Source organism: Morone saxatilis, unplaced genomic scaffold (assembly GCF_004916995.1).
Source record: "Morone saxatilis isolate NCDOM2014 unplaced genomic scaffold, NCSU_SB_2.0 Contig17, whole genome shotgun sequence".
Lineage (NCBI taxonomy): Eukaryota > Metazoa > Chordata > Actinopteri > Moronidae > Morone > Morone saxatilis.
Genome location: NW_023339729.1, coordinates 22,457,789 through 22,475,141, shown reverse-complemented (window position 1 = coordinate 22,475,141; position 17,353 = coordinate 22,457,789). Strand labels below are relative to the sequence as shown.

At 38.0% G+C, this 17,353-nt stretch overlaps 2 protein-coding genes across 6 annotated transcripts in view; both read right to left on the bottom strand.

The window, feature by feature from the left end:
• The window catches only part of tmem131l (transmembrane 131 like), a 29,953-nt gene extending 24,842 nt beyond the window's left edge, over positions 1-5,111 (bottom strand). For all 5 annotated transcript variants that reach the window (XM_035660185.1, XM_035660186.1, XM_035660188.1 and 2 more), the window contains exons 1-3: positions 4,910-5,111; positions 4,020-4,093; positions 115-158 (exon numbers count right to left, since the gene is read on the bottom strand). In XM_035660185.1, coding sequence (XP_035516078.1) covers positions 115-158; positions 4,020-4,093; positions 4,910-5,033 — 242 coding nt within the window. In that variant the 5' untranslated portion in view covers positions 5,034-5,111. The remainder of the gene's footprint in view (positions 1-114; positions 159-4,019; positions 4,094-4,909) is intronic.
• A 2,021-nt stretch (positions 5,112-7,132) lies between these two features.
• Positions 7,133-17,353, bottom strand: part of mnd1 (meiotic nuclear divisions 1 homolog (S. cerevisiae)) — a 14,565-nt gene continuing 4,344 nt past the window's right edge. Inside the window, exons 5-8 of the mRNA XM_035660479.1 lie at positions 16,286-16,360; positions 16,034-16,148; positions 10,090-10,134; positions 7,133-8,035 (exon numbers count right to left, since the gene is read on the bottom strand). Coding sequence (XP_035516372.1) covers positions 7,929-8,035; positions 10,090-10,134; positions 16,034-16,148; positions 16,286-16,360 — 342 coding nt within the window. The 3' untranslated portion in view covers positions 7,133-7,928. The remainder of the gene's footprint in view (positions 8,036-10,089; positions 10,135-16,033; positions 16,149-16,285; positions 16,361-17,353) is intronic.

Below are 17,353 nucleotides of genomic sequence, written 5' to 3'. Positions count from 1 at the left end.
TGTGACTTTCTTAGGCTGATGTTTGAGCCGGCATAAGTACATTACAAATGTGTGAAAAAAACAAAGCCACAGAAGGGTTTCAGTTTTATGCTGTTTAAACTAAAAAAAGCTTACCCGTCTTCCAACGGAAGACCGTCTTTTCTTCGTTCCTTCTCCACCTGAAAATAAAGAAAAATACACTTTAGTAAATATGGTCAAAACAGCAAACTACAACCCATTTATTCTACATTTCCACTGTGGCCTAGAAACAACCATATGACGAAGTGGGATGTAAATCTACTTGTATGCCAAACAGCCTTCTGGCTACTATGTCGATTTTCATAAACAAGGTTTGATCATGCACATTGATACGCCACCAACTACTCTGATACGTTGCAGTATGCATCTGTATTTTATTTTGTGAAATGTCAATGGTTTTATTTTGCATAAAATATGATTTCACTGTAAATAAACCAGGAAATCCAAGCAGAAAGCTGGAATAGCCTTGGGAAACTAAAACTGGCATCACATCTTTTCCACCCTGACTCCGAGGGTTAGACAGCAGGCAGCAATTTCTGCCAGTGCTGGCAGAGTATACTGTAGTTCTTAGAATAAAACAATGAACATCCAGTTTGTTGTCCTCTACATGTGCTCACACTGTGGATGCAGGGTTACTGAATGAATAAAGCATTTGTGAAGTAGAGACAATACTGAGTAATTTGTAAATAGGTAGCATTTGTTATAATGTTGTTAGTTGATAATGTATGATAATGACATTGCGTGAAATTGGGTTTTTTCATATATCTTGCGAGAGGTGCTTTGTACACTGTACACAGTACTCTACATAGCATTATTTGTGTATACTTTTATTCATTAGTTATTGATATAGTTGTGTTAGTTATGAACAGAAAATCTGACCGTATTAATAAAATATCTATACGCCATCACTTGATTTCAATGCTCTGCTTACAGTGGATGAAGATGTAATTTATCATAACAAAGTCCCTCCATTTTTCTTTCTCTTACTTTGTTCCAGAGTACAAAAGGCTCCTTCCAGATATTCAAATCAAATTACACTCAACCATGTGCACACTTCAACCTATTGCCTAACCAGATTACACTGTGCATGTCAACATGTCCTGAGTTTTGATAAGTTCGTTCTACTTGAAAGCAAAATTGACCAGCAGTGCACTTGGTAGATAATTGATGACGGACTAATTATGGTCACAATGACGCCGTTTGGCTCAAACCCTTATTTGTGTGATAATGGTGTGTAGTCTTCTCATTTTCTCAGGTAATCAAGTCCAGTCTGCAAAATGAGGCTCTGTTCGGCAATTACTTGAGGACACAGCAGAAGAATTCAATACACAAGCCAGCAATTCTGCATGAAAACCATACGCACAAAGCGTGTACATTTGAATGAAATTGACTGGAAATTACAGTCAATTACAACACAACCTACTACACTGATAACTACAGTGTAGTAGGTTATGCCCACCATGCATGGCCTATGGAGATAAGCTTTGGTCTCTTCAAACACAGAACATACAGTTTCCATAGGAACAATCTGAGGCCTTACGGATACATTATGGCTTCATGATGACTGTCTTTGACACCGCCATGAATCATTATCTCTCTACAGCAAACTACTCTAGTTAAGCAACGAGCAAAACACACACCTTAAGGAACGTACTGTTACAATGACGCCTTTAAAAGACATCAAATGTCTCTACTGTAACCTGAACAAAGGCAGAGAGATATGACAGTATATACTGTGAGACTATTAGAATTTGTCAACTAGCAAATGTTATATAATATGTTTCTACAGAGGCAGCGAGCAACTACCCTTTAAATGTCTTTGCAGCCAAGAGCGGGACTGGTTTATAGCAAAATTGGATTTACAGGATGTTTAAAAGGATCTTTTGATCAGTGCGATAAGACCTCATGATTTATCGCGTATTTCATTTAATGGATAAGCCAGAAACAGACAGTTTTATCTATATGTGTTATCTTTCAATGGTTTCTGCAGTTTCTCAAGTAAATTTAAAAGATGATTTACGTTATTATATATATACACTTCAACATAAAATGTAATATACTGATTCTAATCAGTATCGCACATTCATTGTCTGAATGTGGAAAAAGTTGCAGGTTGCAGCTTAAATGTTTCAACTGATGCATCCTTGTTTTATTCTATATTATATCCTACAATGCCCCCAGCACCTTTGAAGCCCAGCAAGTTAATGGCTCAAATGAATGAGACAAAACTTATTTTCCAGCTGATTAAGCACAACAATGACACATTCTGTTGCCGCTCGTTTCAGCAGGTGAGCCACCAAAAACAAAAGAAATATTCAAAAGCGGAGCAGCACAATTTGTAAATGAATTGGATTCTTGTTGCAGGGATTTTAAGATGAATGGAGGGATCTTAAACATTTACTGAAAAGGGTCTGTTAAATAGGCAGATGAAAGAGAGGGAAACCTTCAGTGGGAGACTGTAAGCCACCTATTTAGAACAGCAGCCAAGCTAAACATATGATCCCTAGTTAAATACAAAACACAAGTCAATGTTTACAAAACAAGTAAGAGGCATTAGACGAAGAAAGCAACGATTACAAGTCTACGCACACACGAACGGCTCGGTTATGATCTCTGCAGCCTACATTTGTACATCGGATTTGATTTGCACTATGCATCATGGCACATGACACTACATCTCCTGCTTCACCACTTTAGCGTGCCTGCAAGCAACACACAGTATGCTTCTTAACCAGCTGCCCACCAGCAGCACTTCAATATAGAAGAAAGACAACCATGTCATGCTCTATTTCACATGGGCCATGTAACTGAGACAGTCCCTCCATTCACCGCTGCCTATCTAAACACGACACCTAACAATGGCAACAATTCTGCCATCTGCCAAATTGGTCCGCAAGTTAGGGATGAGTGGAAAAAAACACGTCCAAACACTGACACAGCCGCCACACTCCCCCCCTTCTTTAAACTATCCTAAATTTTAACTAAGAATTTATCTTCGAAGTTGCATCAACTCCCTCCTCTGTTATCTGTGGTCCGGGCACGTCAATGGTAATAACTGCAGCATGCAGATTGCAAAATAAGTGTTTTAAACAAACACAGCAACAAAATCAATCAACCATTTATTTTTGTGAAAGGAAAAACCTGTTTTTATTTATTTACTACATGTCTCAGGTTTTACAAAAAGCAAACCACCCCTCCTTGAAAAACAAACAGACTTTTACTTAATGTTGTCGAATTGTTGTTACTTAGACTGTTTTTTTTTAAAACTTATTTTCAAGGCAACCAACACAATCTGTTGACAGAGAGCTGCAGAAGGTGCCACACCCCCCTCAGGTAACATGACAGTCAGCTGGTGACCTCATGACAAGTTATCAGTAAACACTGAACTCCTGTCATTCCTGCAGTTATTGCCTCATAACTACACAAATATCACACACACGCCTGCTTGAAAAATGCAACACAGATCCTCCAAATTATTATTATTTTTAAATAAAATAAAAAATCCTGCACAACAAAATAACATAAAAAACAACAGAAAAAGGAAATAACTGCAAAATAGCAGGAATGAAGAGACTGCCTCATTCCTAACGTGGTCTCAGTGTGTACTACAGACTCAACTCCAAAATGGACATTATGTACAAAAGAAAATAAGGAGGAGCCACATGGCAGGTGGCCTCCCGCTCTGGTTTCATTTCAGTATTTTAACTATTGATACCAGCTAGAAAACTACAAAATGTGCACAGTAGTATTGCAGCAAAAGGCGTGTGTGCTCGCTGGCATTTTCTCCTCACAAATGAACACATGAACATGCACAACTCAACTAGTTGCAAAGTAGGAGTCAAAACACAATGGGGACGCAGTAACCACACACGTGCTCATGCATCTGGGCTGCATTTGAAAAGCTGTGTGTGTGTGTGTGTGTGTGTGTGTGTGTGTGTACATACTCCTCCATACACCCAAAAAAACACACACCCAAGAAAAAAGAACATTATAATGATTACCTGAAGTGGGACTAATGGGTCTGCATCCTCTGGTTGCCAGACTTCGACCACGCTGGTTGACATCTGACTCAGAGCTTTGTGGGAGCAAACAAAAAAAAATAAAAATGACATTAACAGTGAGATGTTAGGGTGGGAAATTGGGCAAAAAAAAAAAAAAAATCGATTTGAAATGCACCCGATTGAAGCAGTCGACACATTTAACCTGCAAAAACTAACCCACCTACCACTACTATCACTGGTTATTACAAATGAATACACTAAAGAGCGGTATGACAATCACACAGACAAGTGAGGAAATGACTTCGCCTCGGCAGACTGACAAAGGCTGTGTCTGTGTGTGTGTGTGTGTGTCTGTGTGTGTGTGTGTCTGTGTGTGTGTGTTGCTCCATTAGCAGCACGGTTAGCTCGGTGGCTAACGAACTTGGAAAACATCCTCTCCTGCTAACTGCAGCACTCACTGGCTTGTTGAGCCGTGTGGGGTCACTTTGACATTTTGTAGCTTTATCACAGTGGCAACAGAAGCCGTAAAGTCTCCCCCCTTCCTCCTCCTCCTCCTCCTCTTTTTTTAAGTCCCGATAATATGTTACTTCCTTGCCTGAACAAGTTATCGTTTTCGTTTAACCCAACACAACTAGAAAGGGGGGGAGCTAGCATGGACTAGCAAGGCTGACAAAACATTAGCTACAAAACCCGTTTTCTGTGGGTTAAAAAATAAAATAAAAATAAGCAGCTACTTGTAGATTTATTCCTAACATTTTTTTGCCCGTTTTGGATTTTACACTACAATCTGCACGGTTTAGCTTGCGACCCTATTTCTTCCTGTCAAGTCTTCAGCTAATTTAACAATCGCGTTTTACATTACACCGGAAAAATGAAAGGTGCGGACAAACCTTGCAGCTGTGCCCCTCCGTGCTGTACGCAGGGTAAAAGTAATTGTAGTATTCCGAGTAGTATATTGATCCACGTTTTCCTGTGACAGTGGCTGCCTTGTTGGAAGTCCTGTAGCCCCGCCATGCTGCCCTCTCAGCTAGCAGCCTACCTTGTGTTGCGCTGCGTTGGTCTTTCTTTCCCTCACCGAGCAGCAGCAGCAGCAGCGGCCCTCTTAGTCGGTCCCTCCCCCGCCTCCTCATACACACTGCACAGTGCGGACAGACGCCAGTGTCACTTACAACAAGGGGCTGTTTACGTGTCTGTTGCTCAAGGTGAAAGAAACAACACAATTCATAATAATATGCATGTTTATTGTGCCCTACAGGGGTGGGATCATTTAAATTGCACGCACTCTGTCTCTGGTGTGTTCTGTTGCTTTGAGGGCCAAATAGATAGATGTACTGTTACTTTTCATTCATTTAGTCTGAACCCTTGTTTATAATGACGATATCATTTTATGGGATATTATTGTATATTATATTTCAAATAAGTGAACACAATACCTGCGAGGAGTTTTGTTGTAAAACAAGTGACAGATTTTATATTATTTCCTGTATTAGCGGAGAGTTTTGTTTATACAATTATAATTGTTTGTTCTGTATTATGTATTTTTATTTTTATCATCGATCAATCATAATTAGGCTTCCTTTTTTGACATATAAGTGTTTTCTTGTTCCTGACACTTGGCAATTATTCTATTAGACAATTTACTTTTCTTCATAGAAGTAAACTAAATGCTGAGATACAAGAATCTAAAATCAAGAAGGCCTTGTGACCCCACCTTTGAAGCTTTGGTGACTCCTAATGGGGGTCCGGACCCCCATGTTGGGAACCACTGACTTAAGAGTATTTTCACTGTATGCTACTTTATACTTTTACTTCACTACATTTATTTGACAGCTATAGTTATTGGGGTTTACATACAAACATATGACCATATGATTTTTAAACTATGATGCACTGTTACAACAATGTATAAAAATAGGTCAAATTATCGCCACCTCAAGCAACTACAACATTGAAATGCTACTTAAACATTAATGCACAAGTATATTATATAGTATAACACTCCAAGGGGCATTATGCATACTTTTATTATACTAAAAGTACATTTTAATAAGAATATTTGCATGCTTTTATTTGAGTGAACTACAGGACTTTTACTTACATTGTTGGATTAGTATTTTACTTTTAATTTTCTGCTAAATTAGTAACAATCTGTATTAACCCCACTTTATATGTAATAAAAGCTAAGTAAGCATCAGTTTAGTGTCACGTAATCTTGATGTTCTTGTTTTGGACAATATTCAAAACTAAGTTAAAGTCGTTAGTCAGCATATTTACTGTGTTGTTGATCTCTTCTGAGGACAAGACACGTTTAACCAAAGAGGCTTCAAGTAAAAGCAGTCTTCAAGTTAGAGACAGTGAGGTTAAACTATGCACAACCTCCACAGAGAACTTTGACATTCAGCATGTCAAACTCATGAATCATAGTTAGTAAAGGTTGGGCAGGTACACACATGAACATTGATTCAGGTTACCCTTCTGTGGGTGTGTCAGTTCCACCAAACAAAACTGCAGCTAGGCATTTAGAATATTTTTCTTTTGCAGGATCAGTGTTGCTACAGTCACTAGAGCACTTCTAATAAGGAGCTTAGGGTTGCCACAATAAATATACAACATGTAAGAGCGCTGAAATTTGTGTCTGCACATTGTCTTGTGGCAGGTTATCCTCATCAGTAAAAATAACTGAACATATGCGTTAGGAAGCAGTACAAACAGAAAACCGCCAACACTTTTTAATCAGTAAGCCACAGTATATTTACAAGGATACTTATCTTTCACATAAAATCTGATTCTTAATACTAACATGTTCCTCTAGAATGGTTTAGAGATCAAAATAAAATTACATTCAAAGAATCAACAAAGAACTAACAATATGTTTGCATATCATTTATCTAATAAAAAGAAAACCTAACTGATGAGTAAGACAAGATGAGCATGGAGCACATTTGAAATTTAAATCAACAAACGCAGACACAATGGCAAATAGGTAATTGAGTAAAAGCAGAGTACACAACTACCTGTTTTGCATCTGGTTTGACAGAGAAAAAGGGAGGAAAATAGGCACGGTAATAGTCCTTCTAGACATGTCATGACAACAGTGTTCCTTTTTTTGTTCAGTGTGCAACTCTGCAAAGAAAGTTGAGCTTTTTTAATAGATTTTTGCAATGTTCCAGTCGCAATTTCTAAAGAAATGAAAACACAAGAGATAGGAGATCTTGTGTAAATACATTTGTACACTACACCCTGAGTTTAGTAAGGAATACAACAGCAGAAAAAGGCTTGTAAAACTCAGACGGACATTTTATTTGCAACACGAGAAAAGAGGTTCTGCAAAACTGAAATCTACTAATATTTACAGCACTTGTATACATAACATATCCTAAACATATCCTCTGTAACCGAATTCTCCCATTAGACCCAGTCCACAACATCCCTCCTCCCTCCCCCCAGCAAAAGTGAAACAGGGCAAACATAAGAAAAAAGTGCAAAGGCATTTGATTCCAAACCATCTGTTTAAACCATATAAATTAAATCACTGGCTGCACAGATGTGTTAAGTGTTGATTCCTTTCCATCATCAACTTGGAGTTCTCAGTTTTCATGCAAACAGGTGTCCCAAAAGTCAGGCTGCAAGGTTGTGTTTATCACAGAACCCCCTCACCCCTCACATCCACGACTGGTTGGTGCTTCTCTTCTCCGGTTGCACCGAAGCAACATACCCGCTGATAAAGTCCATCTGGCTGGTATCGGCCCTTATTCAAAGCCCACTACAGGTCATAAATATGAATCCTGGTCTAACACAAAAGACATAAATTAGCACTGCTGAGACCTGGTTTACTGCCCTAAAAACTGAAGCTTAAACTCTTATTTTTCCTCTTACTGCGACAATGAACTAGAGAAGAAAAGCTGGCCGTCAGTCCATGTAGTCAAAGTCCTCAGGGATCCCAAAGGCTTTATTAATGCGGCCGTCATCAAAGGAAAACTTCTTCTTTGTCCATGACTTAATGGAGAAAATATTGTCTGAAAACACAAGTCAAAGTCTTTGTTTGAAGTACACATATGCACTTGCCGTCCCCAGGTGTTATATAGTATTACAGAAAGTACAATCAGTCTGGGATTATGAGAATATCCTTGGACTCCAAGAACAAACCATCTGTGTCATCGCTCTGAAGCGCCTGCTCAGTGTGGTTGTGGCAGATTTGATTATTACTTCCTGAACACAGAACATTTCCCACCAAAGACCATCTCCCACATGGGGAAAAAAAATGGGCAATTAGGGGGAATCTGGTGGGTCTTAACAAGGGGGGGAGGGGGCTCTCTGCCAGAGCTCCAATTTGTGATGCAGATTGCATAAGTGAACCAGTATTTTGCATTCAAATCTTGCTGAGTGAGTCAGGTAGAGCTGTGTGTGATTGAAAACAACTAATGTTCCCAAATTAAGGCTTAACTGTATTTAATTCTGTTTACTTATTTATTCATTATTTTTTTATTTGCATTCTTGGCACCTTCCCTCAACTATCAAGAGGTGGAATATTTGCCAATTTAGGAGCTTCATATGCTTGATGATGAATGCATATAATCACCCATATTAACTTCTAATGCCGTGTTGACTTGTTAACAAAGCAGATAATTTAATGAATGAGATGAATGGGATGATGTATGATGATGTTATTTTACCTTGATAGTCTAATGTAAGAATACCTTCTTGTATACAAAAGTCATACAAGTGCAGCATTTCAAAACATATATTAGTATATACAAGTATATAACCAAATGCACAATTATCTGAGTGCACTTCATTCACATATCTGCTTATGAGCCTACAAGTGGCCTAGATAATATTCAACATAGCTGTAATCAATAAATAATTTATGATCTCTCTATGGCAGTTTATTTTACAATCTAAAATTAGTATGGCTGATTTCAGGGAAAGTGCCTTTTAGAAGTGATTCCCGATACAAGCTGAAAACTGTGAATGTGTCATCCATTTAAAGAGTAAACCAAATAGATTCCTGTAGATTAACATCTGTTTTATCAAGTGCTTAGAGTCAATAAACTGAGTCACGCTATTAGTCCTGTAGGATAATTACTCTAGTTTTGATATGACGATATGCAGTTGAAGTGCTTGAGATTAGCTGTGTCAGGGCTTGTTAAGTAAGTCTTTATGTGTAGGTGTGTCCCAGTGTGACGAGGTTAAAGCCACACAACATCAGTTTCTTTGGTTTTTTTAAACTAAGGCCTGCTGTCACAGAAGAAGTTGCAGCAATAAAATTTAAAACACTAAGAAGGGTTGTTAAATGTACTGACAGCCAATTGAAATACCTGATGAAATAGTGCTGTTAGTTGCAACAGGACAGCTGGAAACATAACATCTTGTAATAAAACATTGCATTGTACTTGTTCTAAAGGCAACAACTGTATATAGTACTGGGGGAAAACAATTTTATGCTCATTACTACCTAATACGTATTCCTAGTGTCCAGCCCAGATGTGGGAAGTACAAGTCATGGAAGAGGCAGATATGACTCACCATTTCTTAAAATGAATTTAATTGTAAGGAAGTAAAGCTAAAACTTGCCAACTAAAACCAACAACGTGACTTTGTTGACCTGAAGAGTCAAAACACTACAGGCCTGGTTGGTTACCATTAAAATCAATTAAATCAATGGAACAACCCCGTCCACAGTAATTATTGAGTTATTTTTGTAATGAATAGTCAAAAGCAATTTTCTCTGAGGCAGATTAAGGCTGAAACTAATGATTAGAGCGACAAGGATTATTAATGAATTAGTCAATTTGGTTTCACATGTGAGGATTTGATGGTTTTCTTTGTCATAAATGTCATATATTTTGGACTGAAAACTGTAATCTAGGAATCTAGCAAATTCTCACATTTGAGAAGCTGGAACCATCAAATTTTTGACACTTTTGCTTGACAAATGACTTAGAACATGGCCATCATAGTTGCAGTTTTCTATTGATCACCTAAATGATTAATCAATTAATTGTTTGAGCTTGACTCCAGGGTCCAGACCTATTACATATGCATGTATTAAACAGATAAAATGACTCACCTGTCCACCTGGAAACGGCCTCTTTTGCTACAACATTTGATTTTCCTGCAAAACAAAATGAATCATATCATATCAATAGCTCAGATCTGTAATTACAGACACCTACTAAACATCCAATGGAGCCATTTCAAAAGACTACCAGTAAAAGGATGAGTGACACTTAATTAAAATGTGTATAAAGACTTAAAAGAGTCATGTTACAGATGAGATAAACAGAACATAATTTTCCATTTGTGTTGCAAATCCACTCACATACTGTGTGTATGTAAAATAGGCCAAACTAATACATGCTTAACGTGAAAGAAGAAAATGTTTTCTGCAACAAATCTACTGTTAGTAGTGATTTAAAAGAACATAAAACTGTCACCAAACACTGAACACAAGACAGAAAATATACTGGGAACGTGGACATAAATACAGGCATACTGTATGAACAAGTGGTGATATACTATTAAAGACAGTTCAGCCTACACCTCCTCTGCAGCTGTAGCTGGAAGGGTCATCTAGAAACCTGAAATAAAGCTGAAAAAATGTGCTCTAACTGCATAGCTCTTATGTTTTAAGTGACATATTCGGTGATCCATAAAACTGAAAACAACAGCAGGTAACATCATTAAGTTGCTAGGCACCTGGAATAATCGCTTTACCTTTTACCAGAAGTTAAAAATAACCTTTTGTTGAATCCATAGCAACTATTGACACTTATTTGGCTGCTGTGCTTAGGCTGCAGCATCTCCAGCCAATATAAGCTATTTTGACAGGTTTGGCAGATTTCTCTATGATTTGTCCTTCATGAAAAATCAGGAGAGCGATATGGGCATACGCTGCTTGAGCCTAAAGCTGCAATTTTCTCACACACACCATTCCAGGTCATTTCAGCATTTATTGATAAAGACACAGTGGAAACAAAGTGAATAACCACAAAAATAAATAGCTGCTGCAAGTGGGAGGGACTGAATTGAATAACTTTTAATAACTCATGAACCTAGAGACGGTGTGATTTTACATTATGTATGAGAATTTGGATGCCAAAAGAAACACAACTGAGGGGTACATAAGCAGGCAAACATCTTAACCACCACCGAACAAACCAGCAGCCGTTAGGCCCACTGAGCTTTGATTTTTGGTTTGATTACAGGAAGTTGCGCCCCATGTTTACCTACTCGTACAGCAGCTGGACCCCACAACGGAGTTTTGCCCTCCAGCGGCCTGGTTAATCCGACTGCCGCCTCTTTGCCGCGGTGTCATCCCCTCTCTCTCTACCGACCTTTTCTGTCTCTCTACAGCTGTCCTATCCAATAAAGCCAAGAAAAGGCCAAAAAAATAACAAAAATAAATAAATAATAAGTCTGAGTTGGCCTATATAATTAATGTTCTAATCTGCTGTCCCTGGCCACCAGATGTTAAAAGGACACCCTAAACACTGAATGAAACAACAAATCGTATAAAATTAATATATACACTCACACAACAAAATAAATACCATGCACAAGATAATATACAGTACACATCCACCAATAAATGATGCCTTTGGTAAACATATAACTTCCAAGAATTCCAGAAACCATCAATAAATCTGTGTACTTTAATGGTTTCCCTTCAATGCGGTTGTAAATACAACGTGGAAGTTCATGTGCAACTTTTTAACTCTGGTTTCTATGGGTGTGGAAACTATTGTCAAAGATTTTGACCTGACAAATCCAATCTTAATCAAAATGCTGTCAATATTATTATGAATTGTTTTTATTATTAATATGTTCTTCTTATTTTGTATCATTCAAAATACCGTTCATAAAATCCATTAATGGTTTAAATGTACGTGCAATAATTTTAGTGCTGCAGTGTCTTAACTAGAGCTCAAATGTATGTTTTAAAACAATGAAAAAAAAAAAATCACAATTTAAACTACAAATGTTATAAAGTGGGGATATACAGCTTCTAAGGGCCAAATAAACCCCAATCCACTCACATTACTTATCTACACAGAATGTGTGGAATCGTTTTCCCAGAGTATCCCATATGAGAAGAAGGGGCTGTGATGAAAGAACTATTATCAGGACTGAGACCACTGAGGCAGAGTCCTACACCAGGTCGGGTAAAAATAAATGAAATGCAGAGAAATCAGAAATGAAAATCACTATAAAGGCTTTTTAACATTTAAACCAGTTAAATACTGTCAAGCCTAATCAGCCGGCAGGATTTTATTTTATTATGAAAGCTGCAAGCTCTCACATCCTCTGAGGAAACGTACAGCGGCAGAAGGAGGACACGTGCTGCGCCAGCTAACCTAAATTTTTCCAATAACGAGGCTCTCAGACCCCAAAACTGTTGTAAAGTTCGTATGCCAAAACGTCATAGTTTAAACCTGTGTAAGGAGATGGATTTAACAAACTCACACAGGGCTTAATTGACCTTGGTGCCCAGCTTGTTGTGTGGACGCAGCAGTAGCAGCGTAGTGAGTAACAACAGTCGGTGACTGATTCAGCCAAACGGTTAATCATTATTTTAGTTCATGTTTCTACATGTTACACTTAATTATTATTATGTAATTATGTAAATATGTAATACATAACTGCGCCAGTAAAAATATGACTGTGTGTGTAGCACGGGTCACGGGTTGGATGGTAGGTCTTATATTAACGGGTCGGGTCTGGATTTGATTTGAAGATAATTGTGGGTAACAGGTCAGTTCCGGCTCTGAGCTCTATGCAAGCAGCTTTGCAATACTAGATCCGTGTACGACTCTGCACTGATGTCAATGCCTCTTTATTTTAATTTGAACTGTATAATAAAATGTTTTTTATTAACCTGGGTGAGTTAAAATGTACTGTTAAATTTCTCCACTGGTCTCAAAAGATATTTGTTCTAAAGATGCTCCCTGAACCCCGTCTGCATGAATCCCATATGCAGTAACAGGTCTGAGCCTATTTTGCAAGTTCAGACAAACCCCCTCAACAGTACACATAACATCATGTCACTCACCTTGTGCAGAGCTGCACGCAGCTCTTAAAGCACAATTCAAGTTTCACTAAGGGGAGATGGTTATCTGTAACTAAGCTCTCTCTCTGTGTGTGTGTGTGTGTGTGGTGTACTTAAAAGAGAATACAATAAGATATGCAAGCAAACGGAAATTAGGTTTCTCTTCAAAGTAAGAGAAAGCGTCTCTTTTCTCTGTCGCACTAACTCTTGGGTTTATCTATTGAATCTGAGAGCATTATGTATGTATGATCTTTATCACATTATGTAATGTTCACTGTCACATGCAAGAACACATATGTAGTTGAGAGACTGAAACGTTGCCATGAACTCAACTTTCAGTAGAGAAAGCCACCAACCAATGAGAGTTGGGGTATCTCCTTTTACCAGATCAACACAAATCACTGCCACAAGTCAGAGAGCAACTCCACAGAGTGAACACAAGAGTTCACATAGATGTCAGTTAATAGATATGAAGGCCCTGGATTCCACATATACCCCTCGGGAATAAAGATAAACATCTAATATCGCTGTTTCATTTTAAAACAAGATCATACAATACAACGCCTTAACCTAAATGCATTCTACCATAATGTTTTATTACGTTTGTCTGTATTTTAAATGGGATAGCCCCCTATTAAACTTTGTTCGGATTGCTGTAAAAAACTTTCCTGGGGTTTGGATTCAAGCAGACAACAGCTGTTGCAATGATTAAGCTTGGCAATAAGTTCATCGCAGGCACCAGAGGCCGAGTTTCTGCAGAGGGTCTTACAATGTGACCATAAAGTTACCTCCCTGGGACCCAAATAAAAACGTTATAAAGACATTTTGGATTTTAGCTTGTTTTGGTTCCAAGCTAAAAATACAAACTTTTTTCATCATACACATCTACCAAACAGTGTAGAGACTATTTAGCCTGTACATTATGTGGTATCAGCTGTAGTATAAAAAAAAATTTATATCAAGCACTTTTTTCTTTTTTTCTGGGTTACTTAAGTTCTGCTGTGAAAATTCACTTTCGATTTACACTTAAATCCTATTTAAGAGCATTTATTGCCCAAATTCTTTGAGAAATTTGGCCTTGATTATACAGACGTGCTGTGCCAAATACTCAATATACTGGAAATTCATCCTAAACAATAAATCCAGCTAAGTCTTCATAGACATTATGGCTTTTACTGAATGTAATTATTTTAACTGGAAGATTGCTCTATCATGTATCTTTACTGGTTACCTACCTAAGCCCCCAAACTGACTTTATTCAACTCATTTTGAATCAAAAATCAAATCAAAAATGTTTAATTTGGATTAAAAATAAATGCTTCAGCAATTATTTGCCTGCCTGTCCATGTGATTGTCAGTAGACGAGACAATATTGTCACGTTGGGAGTGGAAAATAACAGCAGAACTGTGGGCAGACTAAATGCATGCTTGGTGTAACATTGGGAGGTGCAGGTAAACAGACCAGGTATTTTTATGACAACACACATGTCACATGTGTGCATAAAGTAACACACCCCCTTTACCACAGGTCAGCTTAACACAAGGCAGTAGAGGATTTTCTGTAACACTGCTAATAGCTATGGGAATTGTGTGGAGACATGCAACAGCTAGTACATAAATCAGTGGCTAGTGGCCTTGACTTCTGCTTTTAAAAGCTTTGAAGTCCAAAACTCTTCAAGGTGAGTGGTCAGAGGTTACAAGTCTCAAGTAGACCACAATTAAAACTGACATACATGTTTTGAGAACAGACCAGAACAATGACGCCTCTGTTTCAACAGGAGGGTTAACATTGTTCACACGTCATGTCTTGTATCGACATTTAGTTTGTGGTTCAAGCTGACAGTTTAAAACTGACATAAGAGTGTGTCAAGTGACCACTTGTGATCAGTTTTCACTTCCTTGCTCACACTTTAACTGTGAGAAACTGTGACTCTGCTGCCAAACAGACAAAATGCATGTTTGTTCTCAGCAGTACAATTATAGACGGGGACTCCTGTGACAAGTATCTGCATCTGAACACAATGTCCAAGCTGTGTGACAGACAAACTGTATTCAACTGTGTTAGGACACACTGTACTCGTATAATAGGTATTCCTTCAATGTAGTATGGTGAGCAATTGCATTCATACAGCTAAACTACATATGAATGTGGTCATGGTGTCCCTCGTCACCACTGAATTTGGATAGAGCATCTCGACATCTATTTAATGCATTTGGATGCATTCACACTTTATTTCGAGCTGTCTGAAAATCCAAGATAGCGTTCAGTGAAATGTGTGAAGAGGGAATTTGAGGGTGTAAAGTGTGTTTCTCCATGTTGCTGCTTATGTTTTTTTTAGCACTACAAGTAGGTGATTTTGATTGGTGGCCAAGTTCATTGCAGCACTGTTTATTGGAGTTTTTTCCCTGGTATCATTTATATTGATGTACCTATCTCTGTGCTAAATGGTTGATGTGCTGAACAGCTAAAAAAAAGTGTGAAAAATGTTTATGTCTGACAACTGGTTTAAGGTCTCCTTAATATTTGACCATTTCTGGGAGACAACACTCAAATAATCCAGTTCGTAATGCACAATTTTGTGTTCATTATCTGGTGTGAAACCACTTATTCATGGTAGTTTGAGTCATATAAAAGCCTCTCAAATGGTTTGTTTCTTGGACGTTGTCCAACTCTGTCCTCTGTCTCTCTCTTCTTAATGAGAGATCCTCACTGGATGCGACCAGCACCATCTGCCTTGACGAGCCACCTGATGTTAAAATCCAGTGCTCCATCTTATTCTCTTTGATGAGTCTAATTATGAATACAAATCTGAAAATTGGCAAATTAACTGCTTGTACTGTTTAACTATGTTGTCAGTGATGTGAGACACAGATTTCTCTGGTCGATGATCATAAGGGACTTGAGGGATGCTAAAACTTAAAACTGACTTTTTGAAAAACCGGTCATGTTGCAATCTGTACTCACTCATCTCCTCAACGACTTCTGGGTCACATTCCCTGTATTTCTCCAACTCAGCCTGCAGCTGAGTTCGCTCCTCTCTCAGAGCGTTCAACTCCTTCAGCAGGGAGCTTCTCTCCTTCTGCACACACAGAGATCATTTTGTGATGTTTATTTGACTGTAAATATGAATTAACTTGGATTATTCATTATATTTAATCAATTGTGTTAGATATATTTTCCCATACAAGATGGAGAAGCATATAAAAATATTCTTACTGTATCTTGACGTCCCACTTTAGCTTGTTCAACCGCTTTCTGTACAGATACTTTTCGCTGCTTTGCTTGAGAACTCTGGAAAGTAAAAGAGTGTTATGTCAGGCGTATGTGACACCAAACTGCTACCAAGGAAAAATAGAGATTTTCCGGTAGTCTGCCATAAAGTCAATTATACTGTTCAAAACATAGTTGTTTGAACTTGGTGAAAACAGTTACTAAGACTAACCAATAATCTCCTGAAACAGATCAATACTGGATACCAGAGAGCAGAAACTAAGCTGACCTTTGTAGCTTTTAACTGTTATGTTTACGCCCTTAAAATCTTAACTGAACATGACATTAGAGGATAATGGTTTATTGGCATTATTGATGATTACAATGCTGTAAATTGTACTGTTACAGCATATTCTATAATTAAGTAAGGAAACATTTGTTTGTACTCCAACTTCATACATAGTTTAAATAGCCAAGAGACCCTTATTTACATTTTTTTAGCCATAACAAATATAAACCTGCATGTATATGATAATCACACGTATAGATTAATAGATAGACAGATTAATCGGTCAGCCGATTACCTGACATTCTGAGATAATCTACATTGGCCAATGCCCATTTCATTAATTATCAAACTTACCATGTTACTGGCTAAGATAACCATGTTTATCAGACTGTAATATGCATAATATAATGGGATTATACAACTTTTCTTTGTTTTGATATCTGCATTTATCTGTGCGCTCTAAATATCTGCATCTGCCATTGAGAAACCCATGATGGTAGAACGCTAATCACACATCATTATTTTGTGACAGATTGCTGCTCTACAGCATTTAACTTCTGTCCCTGAAATCTGGTGGCCAACATTTTCTGAGGAGTCACCTCCCTCACACCATCTGTCTGCCGCGCAACAGGAGAGGGAAGTGGGATGCAACAGACAACAAGAAATTCAAAGACAAGCAGCAGTGTTGCTTTCTGTGCCAACAAATCTCTATTAAAAAAGGTGTAACAAGAGAGCTCCTAAATAGTTATAAATAGGGTTCATTATTTAATTTTTTGGGGGGCGGG